At 45.8% G+C, this 23,367-nt stretch overlaps 11 protein-coding genes across 11 annotated transcripts; 6 read left to right on the forward strand and 5 right to left on the reverse strand.

Moving 5' to 3' along the window:
- Nucleotides 1-113: 113 nt before the first annotated feature.
- Nucleotides 114-639, reverse strand: DFL_003087 (uncharacterized protein; the record flags this gene model as incomplete). Its single annotated transcript, XM_067631974.1, has 2 exons — nt 114-284; nt 334-639. The coding sequence occupies 2 exons, from the start codon at nt 637-639 to the stop codon at nt 114-116; spliced, it is 477 nt and encodes a 158-aa protein (XP_067494467.1).
- A 1,924-nt stretch (nt 640-2,563) lies between these two features.
- DFL_003088 (uncharacterized protein) lies at nt 2,564-2,944 on the reverse strand (the record flags this gene model as incomplete). The annotated part of the gene is made up of 1 exon (XM_067631975.1): nt 2,564-2,944. One exon carries the CDS (start codon nt 2,942-2,944, stop codon nt 2,564-2,566), a length of 381 nt encoding a protein of 126 aa, XP_067494468.1.
- A 9-nt stretch (nt 2,945-2,953) lies between these two features.
- Nucleotides 2,954-3,424, reverse strand: DFL_003089 (uncharacterized protein; the record flags this gene model as incomplete). Its single annotated transcript, XM_067631976.1, has 1 exon — nt 2,954-3,424. One exon carries the CDS (start codon nt 3,422-3,424, stop codon nt 2,954-2,956), a length of 471 nt encoding a protein of 156 aa, XP_067494469.1.
- Nucleotides 3,425-3,720: 296 nt separating this feature from the next.
- Nucleotides 3,721-4,215, forward strand: DFL_003090 (uncharacterized protein; the record flags this gene model as incomplete). Its single annotated transcript, XM_067631978.1, has 3 exons — nt 3,721-3,725; nt 3,882-4,111; nt 4,190-4,215. The coding sequence occupies 3 exons, from the start codon at nt 3,721-3,723 to the stop codon at nt 4,213-4,215; spliced, it is 261 nt and encodes an 86-aa protein (XP_067494470.1).
- A 140-nt stretch (nt 4,216-4,355) lies between these two features.
- DFL_003091 (uncharacterized protein) lies at nt 4,356-5,117 on the forward strand (the record flags this gene model as incomplete). Its single annotated transcript, XM_067631979.1, has 3 exons — nt 4,356-4,448; nt 4,521-4,574; nt 5,055-5,117. The coding sequence occupies 3 exons, from the start codon at nt 4,356-4,358 to the stop codon at nt 5,115-5,117; spliced, it is 210 nt and encodes a 69-aa protein (XP_067494471.1).
- A 6,011-nt stretch (nt 5,118-11,128) lies between these two features.
- DFL_003092 (uncharacterized protein) lies at nt 11,129-12,925 on the forward strand (the record flags this gene model as incomplete). The annotated part of the gene is made up of 2 exons (XM_067631980.1): nt 11,129-11,807; nt 11,868-12,925. 2 exons carry the CDS (start codon nt 11,129-11,131, stop codon nt 12,923-12,925), a joined length of 1,737 nt encoding a protein of 578 aa, XP_067494472.1.
- Nucleotides 12,926-13,275: 350 nt separating this feature from the next.
- On the reverse strand, nt 13,276-15,057 carry DFL_003093 (uncharacterized protein; the record flags this gene model as incomplete). Its single annotated transcript, XM_067631981.1, has 4 exons — nt 13,276-13,904; nt 13,968-14,557; nt 14,624-14,745; nt 14,809-15,057. 4 exons carry the CDS (start codon nt 15,055-15,057, stop codon nt 13,276-13,278), a joined length of 1,590 nt encoding a protein of 529 aa, XP_067494473.1.
- Nucleotides 15,058-17,542: 2,485 nt separating this feature from the next.
- On the forward strand, nt 17,543-17,809 carry DFL_003094 (uncharacterized protein; the record flags this gene model as incomplete). Its single annotated transcript, XM_067631982.1, has 2 exons — nt 17,543-17,697; nt 17,764-17,809. 2 exons carry the CDS (start codon nt 17,543-17,545, stop codon nt 17,807-17,809), a joined length of 201 nt encoding a protein of 66 aa, XP_067494474.1.
- Nucleotides 17,810-19,016: 1,207 nt separating this feature from the next.
- Nucleotides 19,017-19,634, forward strand: DFL_003095 (uncharacterized protein; the record flags this gene model as incomplete). Its single annotated transcript, XM_067631983.1, has 1 exon — nt 19,017-19,634. The coding sequence occupies one exon, from the start codon at nt 19,017-19,019 to the stop codon at nt 19,632-19,634; it is 618 nt and encodes a 205-aa protein (XP_067494475.1).
- A 1,788-nt stretch (nt 19,635-21,422) lies between these two features.
- On the forward strand, nt 21,423-21,938 carry DFL_003096 (uncharacterized protein; the record flags this gene model as incomplete). Its single annotated transcript, XM_067631984.1, has 1 exon — nt 21,423-21,938. One exon carries the CDS (start codon nt 21,423-21,425, stop codon nt 21,936-21,938), a length of 516 nt encoding a protein of 171 aa, XP_067494476.1.
- A 432-nt stretch (nt 21,939-22,370) lies between these two features.
- On the reverse strand, nt 22,371-23,087 carry DFL_003097 (uncharacterized protein; the record flags this gene model as incomplete). Its single annotated transcript, XM_067631985.1, has 1 exon — nt 22,371-23,087. The coding sequence occupies one exon, from the start codon at nt 23,085-23,087 to the stop codon at nt 22,371-22,373; it is 717 nt and encodes a 238-aa protein (XP_067494477.1).
- Nucleotides 23,088-23,367: the final 280 nt, after the last annotated feature.

The following is a 23,367-nucleotide window of genomic DNA, read 5'->3' on the forward strand; positions in this document are numbered from 1 at the left end:
GCAGTACACTTTAGTCCGGGGTTTCCGTTGAGCGCGAGTACCCGGCCATAGACGTGTACAGTTCAGCCCTATGATGGCGATGGCTGTGGCCGGTGCAGCAGTTGTCTTTGTCCTCATCTCAGCCGCTGCTGTAAATGATCGTCGGGTTCTTCATAACTGGACTTTTGATCGTCGGGTTGTTGAGGGACAGGGTCCGTCATGACCGGTTTGTAGATTGTGGGATTGTTCGTAAACGGACTTTTGATGTGGGAGTCCTTGATGACCGGCTCGTTGATGGTCTTGTTCTTCATGATCCGAGAATAGATATTTGGTTTGTTGACTGTGGTTTCATACGTAAACGGTTTCTCGATTACTGGCTTGGGTGTAATTGTTGTCGCCAAAGTTGGTGATGAGTGGCGGCAGGGGTTGGAAGTTAAAGTTTGGCGTGGATTGTCCCCTCGGAGCCAATTGTGGTGGTCGAGTCTCCGGAGTATCTCTGATTCGATCAAGGACATCCCAGGTGTGGTCGTCCAACTGATTGGCGAAATCGGTGGTTTCTCTGGCAGCAGGTTGACTGGCCATTCTCCTGTTGCGGTCGAGAGCGTGAAGGGTACTAGCATTGTCAACGATGCCGGTCGAAACCCCGTTTCTAGTAGCCATCGTGACCACACAAGGGGTTAGAGCGCGAGGCCGAGCAGCATCTCGTTGGCTCCTTGGGACATCCGAGTAGAGTGGCTGAACATGGCCAGTAGAAGCTGAATTCCCCCAGTCCCCAGGTTGATGGTTGGTGCCGTGGTAGCCCTCGGAACGTAGCGGTCGCTATTGTCACGATAACGGGGCTCGTCCCTGTATCGTGAACGCTCGTAGTCTTGGTTGGGCCTCTCGTGAACGTAGTGGGCACGATGCTCTGGGACCAGTTCGACTTATCAACGATGGCCACCGCTCAGTTCACCCTCGCCCATGATGATGGTCCTTTCTCGCCCAGTATCTGCAGAGAAAAAGATGCCTCGCTTGGTGATCCCGAAATAAGGATTCGTAAAATCCCCTTTCATAAGGGCGTTCCAAGGCTTGCGTCGGTTCTGGTCACCCATATTTGTGGTTCTGGTAACCAACGAAGAAACCTTTAGCACATAATAAATTTTTCAAAAGTGTGGGAGACAACTTAGAAAGACGAACTAAAAACGGAGGTCGAGAATTGCCCAGGAAGAGGGCAATCCGGAGAAATAAAATGTGTTGTCAGCCAAAATTCCAACAAACCGCACTGAAAGAAGATATAAATTTCGAAGGTTAGGACCTTGCTGGGCCAATTGAAAACTATCTTCGGGGGAGTTCTGAATGACCGAATGCCAGGCACCAAGTTAGGAAAACTGGAGGCTGGGGCATTTCATCATTGTTAGTAACGCAAGACTTTCAGCCCAAACGGGCGAGACGGCAAAAGAAATGGCAATAGATAGCAACATATAGCAGGTCATAGAAGGAAACTACATGACTGGGAAGAAGGAAGGCGAAGTATGGGGAAAAGGGATACATGGTGGAGAAGGTGGCGCAGGAGATGAAAAGGAAACAAAACATGAGAAAACATGCTAACTACACAAGCAAACATGATGGGAGACAATGAAGGGGTAATAGATGGCAGAAAGTGGTGATGTAGATCAGCGATGGAGATTGATGATGAAGAGGAAGGCAGATGATATGAGATGAGATGGAAGGGAAAGAGAGGAGAGAAGAAAGGAAAAGGAGCTTCTCGAGAATTTACAGATGGGTTTAACGACTGCTAAATGATTCTTACGCTTGTCAAGACGCGTCGTGCGGGTTTGATGAAGACGTGGCAGTGATGGATGAAAAACCCGTTGCGAGAAAAGCTTGCGAGGAAGGAAGTGTGTGTTGGTGGACGGAGCGAAGAGAAGAAGAGGCAGAAAGAAACGCCGAGAAGGACACACACTCTCTCTCTCGACACGGTTCATCGATGCTCGGCCATCTGTTAAACAGGGCGATGCCTTCTCCTCCATTCATTACGCAGCCTTAAACAGATTCCCTAATCGAAAGCCTTATCTACTGACGTCATTCCGAATTTTTTGTCTACTGGAGTATTCTAGTATCAAAGATTACAGTGTCTGGAGTCAATTGTAGTCTTGTATCCATGTTAATTGTAAATAAACACAGGCAAAGACAGTTAAAGCTCCCAGGCTATCAAGCTTTCTTTATAGAGTGCATGCATGCAGTTTATTGAAGGCAAGGGATGGATGGAAGAGAAAAGGGGGGTTCCTTGAGAAGAGGGAGTCATTACGGTATGACATCGTGGTAATAATAACTTAGGACTTCATTTACTTTCTATGACTATAATGATGGAAAGCAACGGCTAGTGTTAGAATAGCAGGAGTCGGAAAGCTTCTCTATCTAAAAGCCTTTGGACGCAATGCCAAAGAAAAGCTCTAATGAAAAAATGCCAATAATAACTACTTCCCCTCCTCTTCTTCAGTATCATCCACCTTCCTCTTCTTTGTTGGATATTCACTTCTGGATCTTTCGTGTGAGTAAATGGTCGAATGATCGCTTCCTGGGGTGTCCACGCGTGTGTAGTCATTCATACCGATTTCTGATTCTGGAACTTCGATATTACTATCGGTGACTTCGAAGGAAGTTCTTTTCTTCCGGGGTGTTTTGATACCGATTTCCTTCTCGTTTGTGTCGGGGGTTTGCTAGGTTCTTCAATTGGTAAAGCTGTACTGAAGTGTCCAAACTTTGGACTATTCAGCCACTTAGGGGTTCCAGGGTTTGTCGTGATTGTCGGCCATTTCGAGATCGGCTTCGACTTCAGTTTCACTAGGGTCTGACTCTCCAACTCCGGTCTCGTCAGGGTCTCCTTTTCGGCTTTCATCCCATTTAGATCCGCCTTCTCTGCCTCCATATCAACATCTCCATCTTCCTCGGTCTTAATAAACGTCAGAGTCTTAAAAGTAAGCATCTGGGAGCATTAGATCCTGTGAATCGACCGTTCGCTCTCCCTTGCATTTAAAATCTTCATATTGATATTCGTGGGAACTTTGGAAGAATCTCCCGCCGCCATAGTATCGTTGTTTTTCACAGCTTCCAACACCCTCATATTATGCGACTTCCCGATCATTTCGCAAGCCTGAATGATCCGTTTTGCGCAATCGAGTAACCACCCCTTCGGTGTCCCACCAAACATTCCGCCGGTCCAAGCAAACGCGACTTCGAAGTATACCAAAACTCTCCAGAGGTAGATTGGAATATCCTTTCGTACAAGGGCTTCGAGGGAAAGGAGGAGACGGGATCGACTGGTTGTAATATTATTATAAGCTGTTTCATCGTCAACAGCAGCTGATAACCATCCGATGATATTGACCGAGATGAATTCGTAGGTGTATACCCCAGGGGCAGGGAAGGTTTTGACGAAGTGCCGAAGTAGGTCTTTGAGTTCCATTGCATCCCTATAGTATTTTCGACGGACCCACGTAGACTTTAGGGATGGTAAGCCCCGTCAATTACAAATATCAACCAATTCATGAGGCCGTCTGTCCGTTTTAATTTTCGAGATTTGGTTACAACCAGTGCAATGCTACGGCGCTTTGGAATTCAGTTCGGATGTATATGATCATATGTGAGGACCCTCTAACCGATCAATAGCGAGACCAATATATGGTTATATGCCGTCGAAAACGAGCCACAATCATATTTGAGAGATTTTGAGTAAGATATGTCCGGATGCTGAACAGAGTGATGTTGTAGGTTGGAGAACGGATCTGCAAATTCCTCGGCACCAACAGCCCCGATGATATTTTTAAATTTTCTTATTGACTCATAGCCGTAATAAGTACTCCCGATTCTGCCTACTACTACTACTCGCCCTTAATCACATACTTTTTACTCCTTACATAAAGGTGGACAAGAAGAAAGGAAAGAACAGTCCCAAGCCAATTTCCTTCCCTCCTAACCTTCTACTTTAAACGGCACCCCAATAAGAAGCCCAATTCCACGTTTTTCTCTGGAACTGGAACTTTCAGTGCGAGATTCGATTCCACTGCCAACTTTCGACAGCTTACCCGTGGCCGATTAGCGACCAACCGAGGTCCTTCTATCTCCGCCTTCGAATATCTGACAGCCGTTTGCTGTAAGTGACTATCCTGATTCCAAAGCTCTCTGCTCCGAGCCGATAGGGTTTACCGTTATCATTGACACATTAGAATAGTTCATAAGATCCAACCTTCATCATGACGAGTCAAGAACGCGTTTGGGAACCTCTCACCGAGTGGCCAGGAGACCCCCATTTTATACTTGAAGAATTAGAAGCTATGCTCGATGATCCGAGCCTTTGCGATGGGCAAAAAGCGAACATAAGAGCTGTCATCATCGGCATGGAAACTGGCAACTATATTCAACCTGTATACCGAGACGGCAAAATCATCGATATCCCTGAGGAAGATGTATCTGAGATCGACTGGCAAGAGGTATTCGATTCTTTACTTTAATTTCAAGAATCACATCATTATTTTATCGCAAGCTAACCGAATTTTCTTCAGACCTGCCGCCTGCTGGCGAATAGTTGCGCGTATGTCCTATCTGATGCGAATATCGTAAGTAGAAATCTGTTTTTGTCTTGACTTTTCGTGCCCTGATTTGCCCTAGATCTGGCTGAAAGTTGCGGTGATGGCGGGCGGGCCGTCTATCTTCATCCAGGTATCGGATGATACGGGTTCTGATTATATCACACTGCGGCATTCAGATTTGATCACCCTGCAACTACCCCTATGCAGCCTCGCCCAGTTCATTTATTGACAGCCAACGGATGTATTCTTCTACCGTAGCTCCCTATCGTAGCCTGAATTTAGTGCCAGGGTGGCGTTCATCCCATCGGTGATTGGTTTCCCGAGCAGGTGGTGGTTCAAGGCGTTTTCCCGGGTAGTATCGGGTTACTTGCCTGCTGCCTTTTATGGTAACCGTTTTCGGTGTTAAGAAAACTCATGCCACCAAATCTCTGCCGGCCGTTTGATCGTACTGCTTCTCTCGAGTTCTCAACAGCCTATGTCAAAAGCTAACATTGTGATTGTTCTCAGTGCAATTGCCAACAGGATATACCAAACACAAACGAAAGCGGGAAAAAAAGAAAACGAAATTAGAATGCACTATGAGTGAGGACGGCTCAGAAGGTCCGGATGGGAGGGAAGGCATTTTCTTTTTTTTACAAAAACGAAATACCAACCGGTTCACAACATCGTCACCCAACGAACGGTTCTACATCCGATACTACTCCGCCGTTTTGGTTACGTTAGCAATAGCCCCACCTGGACATTACACGTTTGTTGCTCCGGGTGGAGCAAAGATTTAAAGTGGGGATGGTGTTTGCGGGCAAAACCATCGCGCCGTTTTCCCATATGTAAATTAGGCCTCAAGGTGGAATGGCCACCTTCCCAGTTACATCTTAGTCACCTACGAAATCAAGCCACACCTACAACCACATAACCGAACCGTACACCTATCCATTGCTAGGGCTCTCGGAGATCTGCAAAGAGAGTGCTCTCGAGCTCTCATGATCGAGGAAATCAAGCGTATTATTAAGGAGAGAAATTACGAAGGAATACGACGCGAAATGGCCACAGGAGAATAAAGATGGGAGGCAAGAGCTCGAAATTTGCCCCGTTTAAGCAATTCGGCTTTGAGCTCAGAAAAATATAATTATACACAGAATGTGAACTTTGTTACGGGGTGACTGCACTTACTTACCATACCTACTACTTACCCTCTATGTGCCTTATGTACACATTATAGATAGTCGTAGTTTAGATAGATGGGACTATCGTTAATATATCATACTTTATACTTGGCCCCATCGTAACATTTGACAACGTCAAAAACCAAACTATCTCAGAACACAATATAAACGAGGACACCTCGGAAGATTCGGGAGTGCTTTTCTTTACAACAAGGGCGGCATCCGAAAGTGTCTAAGTCGTTCACAATCCCGTTAGAGCGGCAATTATACTGGAGCTGGAGGGTTGATTTTGAGAAAAACACTTCATCCGTATAGGATCCTACTCGCCAACTATATCTTACTCTTCGTGTGTTAATTTTGTTTGCAACTTATTTGACGAGGGATGCGGATCCATTTAACTAAAGACTCTAAAGCGCTTGGTTAAGATATTCGGTATTTGACGAAGGACGCTAAATATTTGACGAAGGATGCGCCAGACGGGGGTGCGCTTGCGGACGCCGTTTTTCGCACGAGCGGTTGACGAATGCACCACCATCTCGTCAAATTGTTGGCCTATAGCCTGTGAGAACTCCTCGTACATGCCTCTAATGCACAATACAGCGGGAAGGTGACACCAAAGTTTTTTTTATGAAGACAGATACCCTTTTTGTTATTTTAATGATTAATGGCTTATTTTGTGAATTTTTTTGCTCAGAACAGAAGTTTCATCATGAGAACGCCATTGTAAGCAATTTGGCAGATCGCCAGATAGTCGCGTTGCACTATACCCAATCGATGCTCAATAGCTCAAACCCGGTTAGCTTTTTGGGAGCATGTCAGCATCCGCATGGGTTAATTGTCGATTTCCTTGTTGCGACGTCGATACAATATGGCCGGGACTCCACTTGGCGTGGTCTTTCAGATCGTACGAACTATTATATATCACTGGAGTGACCCCTGTGTTGACGGCCAGGGTCTAGTTCACAGGGTAACGGAGTGGGCTGGAATGCTTCAAGTCACATCGTCGTCCGAAAGATACTTGATACTTCATCCTTTTACCTCTCGCCAAGGTTAATGGCGTTTTCATGACTTGGTACTACGGAAGCCATTACTCTCCACTGATCACGACGGAAATCTCTAGTTTATCCATTATTTATGAGAACAAAGGCACATAGTTTTAACTTACCAGGCCCGGTACGAAACTCTATACATTCCCGTGTTTTATTAACAAACCAGAGAGCGGCCCGATGTGGATACACCACACAACTCGTAAATCGATCCACATCCCAAGTCTTGTTAAATGGTACTGATTGAGCTATGAAGCAAGCCAATACCTCGATTGCAGATAGATATCGGTATTAACGCGCCATCTCCGCTATTTATGCAGAGCGGAGCCGAGAACTACTTATTCGGAAAAGTGCATGAAACTATTGATAAACAAGTGACATATATGTTGCTGATGCATATTGTCGGTAGGACGGCAGATATATGAAGACCAAGAATTCACGAGAACGCTGCACCAGGGGCGATAAAATACAAAATTCCAGAAATTACCGCAGACTTAAGGCCGAACGCGGTGCCGATGAAACCCTGGTCACCTTTAATGTTCTAACAAGGCATTTACTGGCCGAAGGAACGTCTTAGGAGGTACCTGAGATCAACGTTTTTTATGAAGTTTCGTTGACCGACCTCCCAAGGCGCTCTCAGATCCTAGAGTTGAAGAGCCAGCCCAACAAATACGTATTGATGAGGATATTCTCGCCAAATAACTGCGATCCAGAATCGAGATATTCCCCTCTACCGACATGGAAACTTGCTATACTTCGAAGCCGCTTTGATGGTGTTGTGGACTAGATCACAGACATACTAGAAATTGAATAAGATACGTCTCGCAGCTCTTGAAATGCTCAAGCAACTCCTAATCAAAACCAGCTCTCATATACGGCGATTCCATTTGGATATTCTAATTTGTTAAAAGAAAGGCAGTATTCTGTAACCTTGTATTCTTCAGCTGATATTAAGATGAGATCATAACTACAGCTCATATATAGGTTTATGGGACGTTGCCAGCGATACTATGAGATAGTTATGGTTAATCTATCAATACATTCCGTTAGCAGCCAGTTTCATGGGTACACCGCTATGCTCGCGGCAAATATATGTGAGTCAGGAGCAGACAATCATATATAGAACGAAATGGGGTTCCGGCGCCAGGCCTATGAAGCGTTCATAAAATGCCTAAAATCCAAAAATCTGAAATTTTAAAAAGTTACAAGAGGATATATGGACTATATATACCCCGATGTCGAAGCGTATGAAAAAATTTGTATACTTTCTCGCCTTGGCAACAAGCCGAAATGTTTCACAGAGTCAACCGCTTCAACGGTGTCAGTTCACATTCTGCCGAAAGAAATGCAATGCAACAGGAATATAATTCTGTTGCTAAAACTCGAATCGGAAAGTCAGTGAAACATATATTTGTACAGCCATCTGTTTAAACAAGTAGCAAATTTCAGAAGTATAAGAGTGGAAAACGACATAATCCCGAAGGTCAGTAACGTAATCCACCCACCTGCGAGATGTACCCCAACGCGAGATGCTAACCGTGTTGGGATTGAGTGGTTCTCTTCGTCAACCCCTTATCCCCTCCGAAATTTCTATCTTCTTTCTGTAGATTCGTTCTTCTCTGTATTTACCATCGAAATTCATTAATTTTTGCTCAAAGCCTAAGAGTGGATTCTTTAAATTTATCGAAAATGTCACCGATTCGACGTCGTAACATCGATTCGGAGAAAGAAGAGAGAATTCGTCTAGCATTAAAAGCGTTAAAAGCGAAAAAGGTGTCATCTCTGAAGCATGCAGCAGAGAGTTATAGCGTGCCGGTATCGATACTGGGACACCGATTTGCCGACCGAACCGCCTGGGGGAACTGCCAGTTTCAGCATAAACAACTACTTACCTAGGCCGAAGAAACAGTTTTAGCGAAACATATGGAGGACTTATGGAAGTCCGGGTTCCCCTCCAACTATAACATCCTTTGAGCTATGGCAGGGAAAATGGCAGGCAGGCCAGTGGGCATAAATTGGTGTTATAAATTTCTGGCACGTTATTCTCAATTGACGACAGTCTGCAGTCGCTTATTGGAGTCGAAACGTGAAAAGGCGAATAATGTCGAATCGATGCTGCATTGGTTCTGTCTTTATAATAAAATCGTGAAAACTCATAAGATTTTGAACGAAAACATATGGAATATGGACGAAAAAGGGTTCATAATTGGGTTTGGAAAGCCTGAAACCATTATAGTGCCCACATCCTGCAGAAAGCAGCGATTCTGTGTTTATGACGCTACTCGAGAGAGTGTGACTATGATCGAGTGTGTATCAGCGACGGGAGAATATTGTCCTCTGCTCGTTATTTATTCAGGCAAAGTTTACATTCTCGATTAGTACCGCAATTATGAGAAGAGAGAAGGGTGGCTCTGGGGTACTAGTAATAAAGGCGTAACAAACGAATATCTTTCTTTAGCTTGGTTGGAAAATTGCTTTCAACCTACTACCGCTCGAATTGCTGAAGGCTTAAAACGACTGCTAATCCTCGACGGTCACGAATCCCACGTTACTGCAGACTTTATCGACTTCTGTCTCAAAAATAAAATTATACTCTTCTGTCTTCCGCCGTATTTTACGCACTATTTTCAACCTCTTGACGTCGGATTCTTCAGCTATTACGCCACCGCTTATAAGAGAGAGGTGAACGAATATTTACGTTTTGAGGATGTGGCGATTGGGAAACCTGAATTTAAGAAGCTTATTAGCATTGCGCGTACTAAAGCGTTTACGAAATGCTATATTATTGGCGGTTGAAAGGGAGCTGGACTCGTCCCCTTCGACGCTTTACGAGTTTTAGAGAAACTGCCTGAATTTCAAAAGGGGGACCATATCGAATCGCTGCGTGAAATCATCCCAGAGCATGAATTACAGCTGCTGCAAGAGTCTGGTGTCCAGCCGTTTCTAACGCCCCAATGCTTACGCACGCTGCAGACTTATATTGATGCAGTGGATGCATTAACTGCGCTGCATCTTAGTTCTCTGCTATAACAGTAATATAACAAAATTATTAAAGTTGCAGCCGAATCCTTCCTTAGGCGTAAGGTTCTCGAAGTAACTAATAAAAAGTTAACTGAGGTATTGAGAACGAAACGGAATAAAAAGGAGGGAGGTAAAATTTATTTATTAAAAGCGAGGGTGTTAGCGGATGCTGAAATTGAGGTAGCTGTTGAGGCAGTTGAAAAGCGGGTAGCTGCTCGATCTCTGGGGATATCTTTACGAATCCGTAGCGCCGATAACAGGCAGCTTAATTATGCCCAGTAGTTTTGGACCTGGACCCTGAAGGATCAGTAGTACCCGGGGGGGGGGGTTATGGGGGTGCCGGGACGAATTGCGTTGTGTTGTTGCATGTTTTTACTTTTTTCGACGAAAACCGTCGATTTCATAAATAATTTATTAATTTTTTTTAATAATAATGTAAAATTAGTTAATTAAAATAGTTTTCACCACCATTTTCACGTTTTCGAGGTCCCGGAGGCATTAAATTTTGAATTTTCGGTAAAAAATAGCATCTCGCGTTGGGGTACATCTCGCAGGTGGGTGGATTACGTTACACGAGATAGATAGAAATTAAAACTTGCTTCATAAACCATAGACAAACTTAAACGGGGGCCATTAACATTGGCATAGACATAATAACGAATCGGGCAAGTGAGTACACTTGACTTCTGTGTGTAGCCGAGCTTCCCCCAAATTCTTTCAGTCACATGTGTATATTGAAGTAATATCTCTATAGACCGTTATTCCGACTCTTTCAATACGTATGGATCCCATATGGATCGATCAAAACGCCAACCGATTCTCTGCAATTAGGTGACTAGTTTCGATCCTAAAAATCAATTTTGTGCCAGACATCCCGCATCCATCCTGGGGGTGTAGGTCAGCCCTCAGCCGTCCACAACTTTGAATTGCGACGTACTGCAGCGCACTAACATTTTGCCGGATATATTTGCCTCCAGTCCAGGATTGAGTTGAGTTGTTGTATGCCTAAAAGATATGCAAGTACTGGCACATTTCGGTGCCCGTATACCGCGGTTTATTTAACAGCACTGGTCGTTAAAAATACATTCCTTGTATGCGAGAATGTGGTGTATACATGTATCCAGATGGAAGAATCCGGAAGCGGGGTCGCGATTTGACCCCGGATATATGTTGCCTGTTGTTGGAAACTTCCGTCTCCAAATTTACACTTCAAGTTGTAAAACTGGTACAGCACTCTTGAGATGTAAAAGTCCTGGCCTTAATATAAATATAAAATTGAAATTCTGTAATTGAATTATTTCATATTTGATCGATCTGCAAATTTTAAATTTTGTTGAAGAAGTCAAGAAAAATGGGGAAAGGGAAGAAGAGGCCACAAATTTCTTCACCACAATCAAGCTGTCCGTGTGCCGAGACTACCTCCCCACAAGATCCTCCTAGTCTCGGTGCCAGGAAACCCCCAGATTCCCCTATTGATCGCAAAGTTAAAAAAAAGCGAAAAAGGCGCAGCTCTGGTGTATCATCCGATGTGGTCTCGTACCCAGCGCCCGATGTTTGCCCCCCACAGGTTAGCCCAAAACTGTGGAGGAGGTTCTATGAGCCTCTTGTCCTCCTGGTTGCGTACGGGAAGTCACAAGGACCGCATTTTAAGTCCATCGATCGCGAATATCGTTGGTCGGATGACAACGAAGACATAAGAAGACGATTTTTGGATCAGTTGGCCTATGTATGCGATTATGAAAGAGGTGGGGATACCGTAACCGCGATTGCGATAGAAGATGGCCCTCAATTGAAATATTGGATAGCCGGAAATACAAATAAAGGACCAAAATTCGAACCACATATCTCCAAGATCTTAAATAACCTTGAAAAGGTCTTTGGTGCATCCGACGAGGACATTTCGGCGCTACGAAGTCAAATTTCCGACCGTGTGATTGACTTTTGTTCCGCCAGATTAAAGTCCTATAGATCGCAGTTACATTCTATGGCCCAGGCGTGCCTCAAAGAGCTTCGGATGGAAGACACAGAAGGTTGGGTCCCTTTTCCTACAAATTTAAAGTCTACAGTTTGAATTTTAACAAGAATTATAGATGCACAAGCACTCAAAATCTGGTTAACTTCGCTTTGCGACCAAGATCTAGACTTGAAAGCATTAAGCCGGTTATGCTACGACGCTAGATCTTCTAAAGAGTTAGTCTCAGTCACACGTCGCGCGGAAGAAACAAAGCGAAGACAGAATTGCCCAAGCGGCGGTAAATATGGTCAAATCCGACATCTGATCGGGCGGCTAGGCTCCCATATCAAGGCTGCCGGTGTTTTAGTCGAAGCCGGACGCCATCATCCTCAACTCTTTCTTGAGTATTCAGTAGAGGTTGCAGCCTGTCATTCGAAGTTTGAACCACCGGATTATTGCAATAAGTCATCGATAAATGGCATCATTAACCGGATGGTGAATGATCCCTCCCGCTGCAAATATTATCAGAACGAAATCCATGCTCGCGACCTAAAGTTCAACCAAAAACTTCAATCAAATATTGAAAAAACGTACAAAGACCCTACATTCAAGCTAAAGGTCCACGCCGAGATCATCCTTCATGATCTTTTTTATCGAAACAATCTTCAATATCTAAAAGGGTTACGCTATATCGGTGTCAGCAAACCTTCATGTTTCCTATGCTATCGGTATCTCCAAGCTCACACTGGCATGGCGGTGCAAACTTCTGGCTGTAGCAACAACCTTTATTTAGGATGGCAGCCTCCTTACATTCAGGATGCATCACCTTCGTCACTGAAAGACCAGGAAGGCATCCTGAATAAAATGAACCAGGAAATCCGGAAATTCGTACTAGATAAAATTGTTCCGGGCTATAGGGGGCTCAAACCCCATCCTGATTCTACAACGGGGATCGAAACACCGTTGAGCGTACGGAAAGCAACACCTATATCTCACTCGCAAAGTGTACCTGTGCAGGCGGTACCCTCAGAAAGCTTTCAAAATATCGATTTCTTACCACCAAAACCTCTCGGTTTTGATTCAATCGATGCAGCCGACGAACTTTCGGGTCATTTTGGTGGTGGTGTTCCTTTGGAATCTTCAGACCAGTATTTTTACAATTCTGACGATGGTGGCGTATCTCTTTTCGCATAATATAATCCGAACTAGCATCTGTGTTATGAATTCTACTTCGCGCCCCTTTTTCTTTATATGTTGCGCCATCTTGTCGTTTTTATTTTATTTATCTAGCCATAGCTACGTGTTATTAAGCAATCATATCGCGGTACTATGACGGTGAAAGTGTCATGGAATGAACGTTGAAATGGTTTGTTACATAAATGCCTCGGTGGTGAGTCTGCTTTAAACAAAATACCATAAAGAAGAATTTTAAGCCGGGTGACCATCGCACAGAGCGGAGCTATATTGATACAAGCGACCAGATCCTTTACCGCAAACTGTTAGAAGAATGTGGAAGCCGTCGCTGTTAACCCGCTTCTTGAACGTCATCGACCCACAGCGCCATACCAACAAAGCCCTAATACCGCACCGATGACAATAGCTAGCGCCGGGGGGATCTTAAACCATGCACTTTCCGCGTAGGTAACAACGGCGACAACGACCCACCAAGGCTCCCGTGCAAGACTTTGTCCTTGGTTCGCTTCCGCTGTCAAATAGCCTATTTCCCACAATCTATAAACAGCGGTAAAAACCAATCCGACCGCCGTAGCATTAATTCCGCGAAGGATATCAATCACCACCTTTTTCTTGCGAAGAATTCGCCAAAAACTCTGTATTGCAACAGCTAAAGTTATCCCGGGAAAGAATATCCCGACGAAACCTAAGAATGCACCAAAGATTGTGGGGAATTGAGACTTCTGCAATGCAAGGGATCCCAGATACACCGCAAAGTTAAAATTTGGGCCAGGGAAGGCTTGGATGATTGCGAGGCCGATAAGGAAGTCACGGCTTGTTACCCAGCCTGGATCCACCACGTAGGAGCGGAGGAGTGGAATTACCACAGGTCCACCACCGAAGATGATGGTTCCGGCAAGATACATATTTGCGAAGAGATCGAGTGCGAGTAAGCGTACCCGAAGAGTCCCCCGGACGACAAGAATCGCAATGAAAGACGCTTGAACAAAGTTAATGACCTATGACGTTCGAAGGAGGCACAGAAGTCGGCGGAATTACATACCGAAAAAGAGGACTATAATAGCTACGCCCACCTTTCCTTTGATTAAATGTAGCTTGCCAGTCTCAGCGGGAGCTACGCTTGGGTGTGCCCTCGGGGTACTGTCAGATTGGTTCCTATCAACATCAAGATCCCGAGCATCCTCCGAGCGAGTCCCGACGTTCCTCCTCTGGACACCTTCGTGACTATTCGATCTCTCCTCCAAGGGAATATCCTGCGCCGTCGTTGCGGTTTCCAAAGCTGCATCCGTATCCGGTTCGCGCGTCTTACGACGCATCTTCGCTTTTAATTTCCCAACTTTTTGACTCGCCCAGCCATCCCATACGGCTGTGGCGAACCCACCAAGAACCATCAGGAGAGGAAAATACCACAATGCATTATAACAGAGCCCGGCACAAGCGCCCGCAATCACCAAAATACGCGTGAGCTTGTCTATAATCGCCTTTTCGGCGAGCTGGACAGCTGCCAAAGCGATAATCCCCACTGTAGACGCGTTTAGACCTGACAGAAGCGGGTACACCGGACTAGGGAGCACCTCGCTGATGTTCTGAACCCCAATTGACAGAACATACATGCCAATTGCCCCTGGAAGACTGTATGTTGTCAGAAATTCGCTCGTTCGTGCCGTCGGCTTTAGAACGGGGCCAGGTTGCATTTACCTCCATATCAAAAACACAAATATTGCTGGAATGAAACCAGCATGTAGTAAAACCAAACAAAAAATCATCTTCGTGCTACCAGGCCCGGGCAATGCCTGGCATATAGCGAACAATTCTTGATACTGATATGGGAATATATTAGCCACAGCTCCTGTAGATTATGTACGGTGCGTGCGAACTCTTACCGTCTGTTCATCCACCCATTTCTGCTTGCCACCACGACCCTCGACGAACCTTTGGTGGAGAATCTGAAAATGCACCGGCGGACCACCAAATGATGTGAAGCCAAGATCCCATGTTCGAAGGAAGACGTCGACCAACCGGTTCGGCAGCGACTTGTTATTGGCTTGGAAAGGTGTTGTTTGGTTGCGGGTGCGTCGCCTGAGGTCGTGAAGGGCGGAAAGGCCCCTACGGAGGGTATCGGGAACGCTCATATCTAGGCGCAAAGTATTCAATGCTTCTCCTTTCTCGATCCCAGGACAGTATCCAGAAAATGGACTTCAATTGAATCCAACTAACGCCAAGGAATCTCGCAATCGGCCTTGCAGCGAATAGGGGACGGCTTGTATGTCACTGAATCCCGGCTTCAGGCTTGGTCGGCTAAAGTTGCCCCGCGACAAGGTCTTCCTGCACACATGGCTCGGAGCCGAGATTGGATTGGGTTACACAATCGCGGGTGCCATGATGTAGTGTATGAGCCGAACTCGGCATATGAGTATATCTTCTCCGCCTAAATATTAGTTGACCGAACCGAAAATCTAGATACCGAGTGGATAAACTACTTTGACATCGCAAAGCAAACATGTTGTTTGTAAGCCTTAATCGTGCCCTGTCTTGTTTTGTTATATGCCTTTGAGGCCGAGGGTATCCACAGGATTGTGTGTCGAATTTTCTAGCTCAGGTCGCCGGCCTGCCGGGAGGTGGCCACCGTGACTTGTACGATTGAACATCAACTTGAGGTTATGGTCGAGCCCATAGTTCTCCAATCGGCCAAAATACAGTCTTAGGATCTCCATAAGATAATTCTAAATTATGTGGTTCAAAATTTACACATTCTGTACGCAGAAATCTTAAGATTATCCTAATGATCCTTATAGCTTATGAACGAAAACCAGGCTCGGAAGGTAACACTTTAGCATTTCCTGTTCTTCTGCATCGCTCTACTAATTCATATTCTGAAGCAAAATACAGCGTACGACCCGATTACCACAGAGTAGGGAAATAGAAATTCCCTTCTAGAGCTTTTGAAGCCTAGCTTCTAGGATTAATAACTCGGCCCGAACCGCTAATATGCACACGGCCAATGGAATGCGAGGCAATATGCCAATAAAACCTTTGCGCATTTACATTGACTCGCATATCGGACGATGTTGCCAATTGGCAATATCAGTCCAGCATATAGCCAGTCGACAAAACTTTTGTCTAGCCAGAAACACAAGCTAGCTTTGCCTTCCAACGTACCAAGGTGCATGTTTGAAGCACAGGGAGGCCATTAGTCAGCTGTTTCAACGTTGCCATTTCAGCGGTCGTAACAAAACTAATGGGGGTTAGGATTGGGGAACTTGAGTACTTCGTGAGCGTCCCGAATAATGAAGCCGAGTCAGGGCGGAACTTAAAGCTTTAAAATTCCGTGGTCCCGACGAAAAAGGTTATTTTAATATGATTGATATTCCAGCGTGGCAAGAAGACGATATCGGTCGCTTATAGCGAGATGCAGCCGGCCTAGTAGACGAAAATTAAATGTCCGGCCTTGGTTCAAATTTGATGCCTTGTGATTTCTGTTGGATATCCAAAATGTGTTTTCTAGCCGACATACGGTAGAGATTCCAAATTCTTTCTGTTTAGGCTAGACCGATTAGCTTTACCGTAATTTGATCTAACTCAGTTAGTACCTGGTTTCCCGTCCGTCCCAAGGCTCGATATCATCCTATGTTCTTAATGTAATAATACTTCAAAATCTGAGGTTTGGCTGCTCTTGTTCTGTCTATACGGCGGTTCTCAACATATCTTTCCTTCGAGAGCCACGCGCGATAGCCAGCCGTATATCGAGATGTATATACTTCTCAATGTAGTCAAAGCATGTAGCCATAGCGTTGCATTTGCATCCTGAGCTCATGAAGCAATCCCCAGCTTCTAGTCCCTGCCGGGCCATGGCTTCATATTAGGATTTCCTGGTCGCCTGCATATCCAACAATTTCGGAACCGTCTCGTCGAGGGTATTGTGTCCAATGTTGTCACAAGTTCAAAGTCTTAAGCTTGTTCTGCGGGGGAGGGCAAGGGTCGGTGGCCCAAGTCCCGCCAATGATTCGCCTGGCGCTGGGCTGCGGGTGGGCCGTGGGTCAGCAAGCGGTGTGGATCCGGTAATAACATCCAGCCGCAACACAAGCTTTGTTGCACAAACGCGAGACCATTACAGCACCAGCCCACCGGCCTCTAATGGGTTTTTTTCGTGAGGGCGTGTCAGCGTAGCATTTAGAGAAAGTGCAAATTCCTTTGCCAGCATATAGCAGAGAAGCTAAAGAATTAGCCTGATCATGTGTGTCGAAAAAATCTCTCATGGGAATTGATATCTGTTTCTAGAAACTGAGTGACGCCCCAATCAGGCTAATTCTGACGTTAGGGGGACAACATAACATTTTCTTCTGCAGATTTGCATCGATTAGAGGCCCCTGCGCCCTAACCTCGGTTTATTTTGGGATCCGGGGTATGGATTTACTAGGAATAACGTTAGGAATCAAGTATAAAAAAATTCTATAAGTAAGGGGGGACCCAGAATTCCTCTTCGAATCTTCTCATCAACTAGCAACTAAATACTAGAACTAATAAACTTACAATCTTCTACCAACTATCTTACCCTCAAAACCACGAATCCAATCACTCTTCTAGAGCATCTATATATATCAACTTCAAATACCAAAAATGAAGGCCTTCAGCATCATCGCCATGACCCTCGTCGGAGCCGCTCTCGCCGCTCCAGCTCCGGCTCCAGTCGCCGTGGCTGAGCCCACCACTACTTCTAAAGGATACCTTTACTGTTACCAATGCAAAGGAGAGCCGAAGATCTGCCTTCCTTAGTAAGTAGTCCTTGTCAGAAAAATGTTTCTTTGCCTGGTTTAAGTTTTTAACATTTGATGTCTTAGTATCCCACTCATCGACCCATGCACTGTCAAGGGTAAGACTGCCTAAGCTTCCACTGGAATGCGACCGATAGAGCATTGCCAGCATCCTCAAGATACCCCTTGTCTCGCTACGATATCGGAGGATCGATCGGGCTATATGGGTGATTTCTCCCGGTATACATGTATATGCTCAGGCTGCCCTTTGTATTTAGAATGATGGAATATATTTATACGTTCAGACCTCTCTTTGTATTTAGAATGATGGAATCAGCGGATGAAGTATTTCTTCACCTTGAGATTTATTGTGACCTCGTAATGCCTCTGTATCTAGTGACGGCAGCCAAGAAAATCTATCTGTGGGCACAATTCACCAACTCGCGATCATTTCGATGTTATTTCGGTTGTCAAAAGTTCCCGTCGGAGAATCGCCACTTTGTGGTGCCAAGCGCTAGCATCCAAACATCCAAGGTATGAAAAAACTAGGAATGAACCTGCGGACGATGCGACGCGGTACGGTCGGCTGTAATCTCCTCATCTATGGATATATACCTTGTCAAAAGCTGTAACGATAACGGGATCATATACCCGCCCAACCCGAAAGATTGATACCTGGTCTATCCTCCTATGAAAAAGCTTTTCGGCGGCCTTGGCTGCACAATTATGCCGTTGAACCTAAGCGAGACTTGCCGAAGGGCGGTCATTAACCCCGGGCTTGTAAATTGTCAACCGCAGGAAATCTTCATCTCTCCTCTGCCGGAGCACTTTTACATACTTTCGGATCGGTCGCTTTGTCGATTTCGAGAGTTTTCCCTTCTATTTTTACTCTTTAAGGGGTGCACGTGTAGATAGTCCACGTTCAAGGCTAATGGCAGATATGTGTTGCTCCCGCAAAATGCAACAGATTCTCTCGACGACCAGCATGCTGCGGCAGGACTTCGGGGCTTTCTGTTAACATGTCAGAGGTGAAAAGTCGCCAAAGAGGACTAGCTTTGATTTCAGGTCCGGTTTGGAGCTTTCCCACCATTGCTCTTGCAATTTTATGCATTTTTTAGGCCGAGATGGCTGGCTTCATAATACCTGCGTGGTCATCGACGTCAACATGTGCAGAGCGTTGGCTGCGTTGATTTTGTTGCATGTCTCCAGTTGCACAATTGTATTCCAGAACTCCCGACCTTCGCCCACAGATTCCTGCATCACCTAGGAATTCTAGAGCACCCTCGATTCCCCTCCAATACCCTCCATAACCACCAAGACTCATTTATAAATCGACAGCGATGTCGTCTGACCCTCTTCCCCCAGAAATCACCGCCATCACAACCCTCTCCTCCGCCGATGCCAAGTGGGTCGAACTCCAAAGAATCGATTGGAAAGACCAAACAGGCAAACCCCGCCTCTGGGAAGTCGCAGCTCGCAAAACCCGTGGTTCATCTGGCATAGACGCCGTAGCTATCGCTCCTATCCTTCTTCACCCATCACGTCCAGCGTCTACATTGATAATTCTACAGTATCGCCCTCCCGTCGCAGCGGTTTGCGTGGAATTCCCAGCTGGGCTGATCGATCAAGGCGAGACTCCGGAAGCTGCGGCTATTAGAGAGTTGAAGGAAGAAACGGGGTATGAAGGAAAGGTTATCAGTATTAGCCCGACGATTGTTAGCGATCCGGGCATGACGACAGCGAATATGCAGTTTGTGGTTATGGAGGTGGAGTTGAAGGATGGGGATCCGGAGCCGCAGCAGCAGCTGGATGATGGGGAGTTTATCGAACGGGTGGTTGTACCGCTGGATGAGTTACATGATAAGTTGGTGGATTATGAGAAGAATGGACATGCTGTTGATGCGAGGTTGTATCATTGGGCTGCTGGGGTGGATTTTGCGAGGAGTAGGAAGTGGTGAGAGGCGTGGTATCTGCTTCTCTTTCTATGGCCGAGAACTTTAAAGTTGGTGTTCAGGGATCCATGTCTGACATACGATTTCTCAGTTTTAATACGGTATCGGCTTTGAGGTTTAGCTTTAGAATGCTGGCGGCGATATCTGCGTTTGGTTTCGATAGAAATGGTTTCACGTGATAGAAGATCGCTTTTGTAACTAAAAGATTAAAGTTAATAGAAACCTTATCAACAGATGCTCTTTCAGATGTATCTGAAGCTTTCGATCCTTGTTCGGAACGTTGTCTAAATTGCAAAAACTCTAATATGAAGGCTTTGTCTCCAGTCATATAGATTTCGATATGATTGTCTACATCCACTGCAAATGCTCGATAGTCCAGGGCTACGATATCTTTTGATCCATAGAATGGTATGTTCTAATGGCTACCATCTGGAAGAACTGAAATCAAGTATATTCTAAGTCTACTAGTAGGCTGGCTTGAGACAAGGCTGGCCTCGAGGCTAATTAGTATTTGTAGTTCCGACCGACAAATGTGTATAGCCTCAGACTGTATCTTATGAAGTCCTGGAAAATATAGCCGTACGTACCCATGACTAAAATTGCCAACCAGGACCTTGAATTATAATATAGTTCGTTTTAAGATGTATATCCATTCACAGCTTATGAATTAGTAAACATATCGAGAACTATACTTTTTCGTCGTAGAGCCACCGTTACAAGGTAAGTATACCCGGCGTTCTTCTGCACAGATTGTACTCAAAGCATTCTTACTCTCCAGGGCAAGACCTTCTTGATTCCCTCATAAGAACATTCCCATGAAGCATGAGATCTCCTAGGTGGTCATCAACGCTCGTAAAATTGCCGTAGCCAGTCTCGAATACACCGATTTCCATATATTTTATAGAGGGGACGTTAGATGTATATTTCTTAATTACATGAAGTTATAGTACATTTTTTAGGAGCTCGCATCGATACTACTGAAAGGCCTGGCCACGCAGGATGAAGGCCTGGAAGTTTCCACTGCCGCGGACCACCAGCTCTCCGAATTGCTACTAGCCTTGCCGAGATCTCTCCAACTGTGTTAACCTTTTCTAGGAAGCCAACGTATTAAGCCATGCCCTCCGGGGTTTCAGCGGCTGCTTCTGCAGCGGCATGGTTATCACTTGGAGCTGTAGTTCTCGTCCCCGCCCCCGCCCCCATCGTTTCGTCGGCTAGGGAAATCCTAGCTATTGGCCTCTTTGGCTTGGGTGGGATCTGCGGAGGCGGACGCGCGAAGATTGCACGTCGCCGTGGAACGTTGTGTTTGAGTCCTAGAGCGTTACCCCTCAGCGTATTTGGTCCCCTAAAGCCCCCATAGCATTGGAAGCGACTTGGGAAATATTTACCTTCCACCTCCACCTCTTCCTCTTGCTACTATCCTCTCTCCACCTCTTCTTATCATCAATATATGTGGGTGGTGTTCAAAATAATGCACCACCATCCACATTCCTGGAAACTTCCTCCCGGGCTTTTCTTCATACATATCATTCGTCCTACTTCATCTTTCCATCCTTTCCCACTTCTCCATTGACTTTAACCTCGTCTTCACTTCCCCCAAACCACTTTCCTTATCACCAACCCTCATTCCACCCCATCCCGTCTTCCCCGGCCCGGCCGCCAGAGCAAACGAAGTTAACGAAACAGACTAGTTACTTCCAATATCAGTAGGTACTCTTCCGAGCCATGTCTTGATGGGGGAGGTGTGGAATACTAACCCAACGACGCGTCGTCACGGTCGACAGGACGTTTCGTAAAATGAATCCCAACGTCGAGGAGTTCATCTTTCCACAGGCCACGGATGCCAACACGTCTGCCACCGGAGCAGGGGACGGAAACAATGCCGCTGCAGAAGCAGCCGCTGAAACCCCGGAGGGCATGGTGGAATATGTCGACTTCCTAGAGAAAGTTAACACAGTCGGGGTCATCTCAGAAAAGCTCGCAGCCTACTCCCACCCAGCGCAGATCAGCCATAAGGAGATGGCCGAGTATTACGGCGCCTTGGAGATTCATATCATCCCATTCCTGGGAAAGTATGGATACGAAGAGCTCAAAAGGGCCGTCGAAGAATCCTACAACAGCTTTGTTGATCAAGTTAGTGGCCGTATTAACAACCCTGCTAGAGGAAATGAGGTTGTCTCACAAGCGTACTTTGACCCCCTCGCCGTCATCGACCGCGCCTTGAAGGACGCCATCGAGGAAAAAAGAAGGAAAACGTTGCCATCCTTCACGAACTGGCAAGGATGTCTTTGGAACCAACATCTGGCAACATGAAGAAGAATAACGACTAATCCTTCGACTGGGAGTTTCTGTCACCGATATTGCTGGAATTTCTGCAAACGAGACCAGGATTTATTATGATTGGGAAAGAGATGGTGAATATTTACAGTAAAGGCTACGAAACAAGGAGGATATGTTTACACGGTTTTTTTCCCCTTGTAAAATCTTCACTTTCCTTGATCGTTTTGATCAACATGTCTTTCTTATTGAGAGGACGTCGTTTCATTCATAATGTCAACATACACGAGGGAGCCGGATCCACACTCCAAAGGACTATCTCTCATATGTCTATCGTGTTTTTCGGTTGGAATAGTGCAGTATATCAATGCTCAATGGTACGGACGGACCAGCTGACAAGCCGATAAAAGTACCAAAGATACACTTTTCTTGCACCGGATTCTTCGATCATATTCAATGATGTCCTTTTTACATAAGCTCCTCTTCCTCCTCTGGCCAAGCACAACCATCTCCATCTTCCTCGGCTTCTCCACGCTTGATACTCCCATCCCTAGTACCATATCCACCACGCATTCCTCCATTCTGTTCCTGAATACCGAACAAGTGATTACTAGCACGACGAGCAGCACGTTTGGCGACGCGATGAGCCGAACTTCCAGCCTCTTGAACCAGACGGCCGCAACTATCGACTAACATCATACCGGCCCCCCCGGCTTCGGAAACAACAGCTTGCCCCAAATCAGCACCCATATTGGCAGCACCGGATGCAACCCCCATGACAACGTTTCCAAGGCGGCCAGGGATTTGGTGAGGGTGTTTGCAGGCGTTTTGGATTTCGAATCCGGCTTGATAGGCGGCATCTTGGACATTGCTGTAGACACGATCGGTCAAGGTGAGGTTATGACGGATCGCGGCTTTGTGGCTGGTACGTTCTTCAGGGGAACGTTCGGTACGAGGTTCACGGGATCGGTTTACGCGTGGTGGGCTGAGGCCCACGGTGACCATTTTCTCTTGGTGGATCTCGGGGGTAGTTCGACGTGGTTCTTGCCCCAGCCCGTGAGATGGAACGAAGTATTCTTGGAAGACTCGAGGTGGCCCTTGAGGTTGTTCAACGGGGGCTTGGGAAGCAGATCCACCCTTCTGCTGCTTGTTTGAACCCTTGGATCGATTATTCTTCTTGCCCATTGTGTCTGGTATATATGGAGTATCCTTAGTGGGATCCATACCGGTCGAGGAGGATTCTAGAGGTGTGAAGGTTTACTCTAGAAACCTACGAGTATTTTCTTTGGAAGATTGGGTATTGAGAGGGGTTTGGAGGTTCCTTCAATGGGATTTTTAAAATGAGGAAGGTGTAAGGGAATAGAATGATGTGAGCTTGGATGATGGATAATCGGTCGTGATATCAAATGGTTGTGATGATAGCGCAGTATTAATTACACGCGTATCATAACATAGATCTTACGCA

The sequence above is a fragment of the Arthrobotrys flagrans genome (genome assembly GCF_004000055.1).
Source record: "Arthrobotrys flagrans strain CBS H-5679 chromosome Unknown unitig_3, whole genome shotgun sequence".
In the NCBI taxonomy this organism is placed as follows: domain Eukaryota; kingdom Fungi; phylum Ascomycota; class Orbiliomycetes; order Orbiliales; family Orbiliaceae; genus Arthrobotrys; species Arthrobotrys flagrans.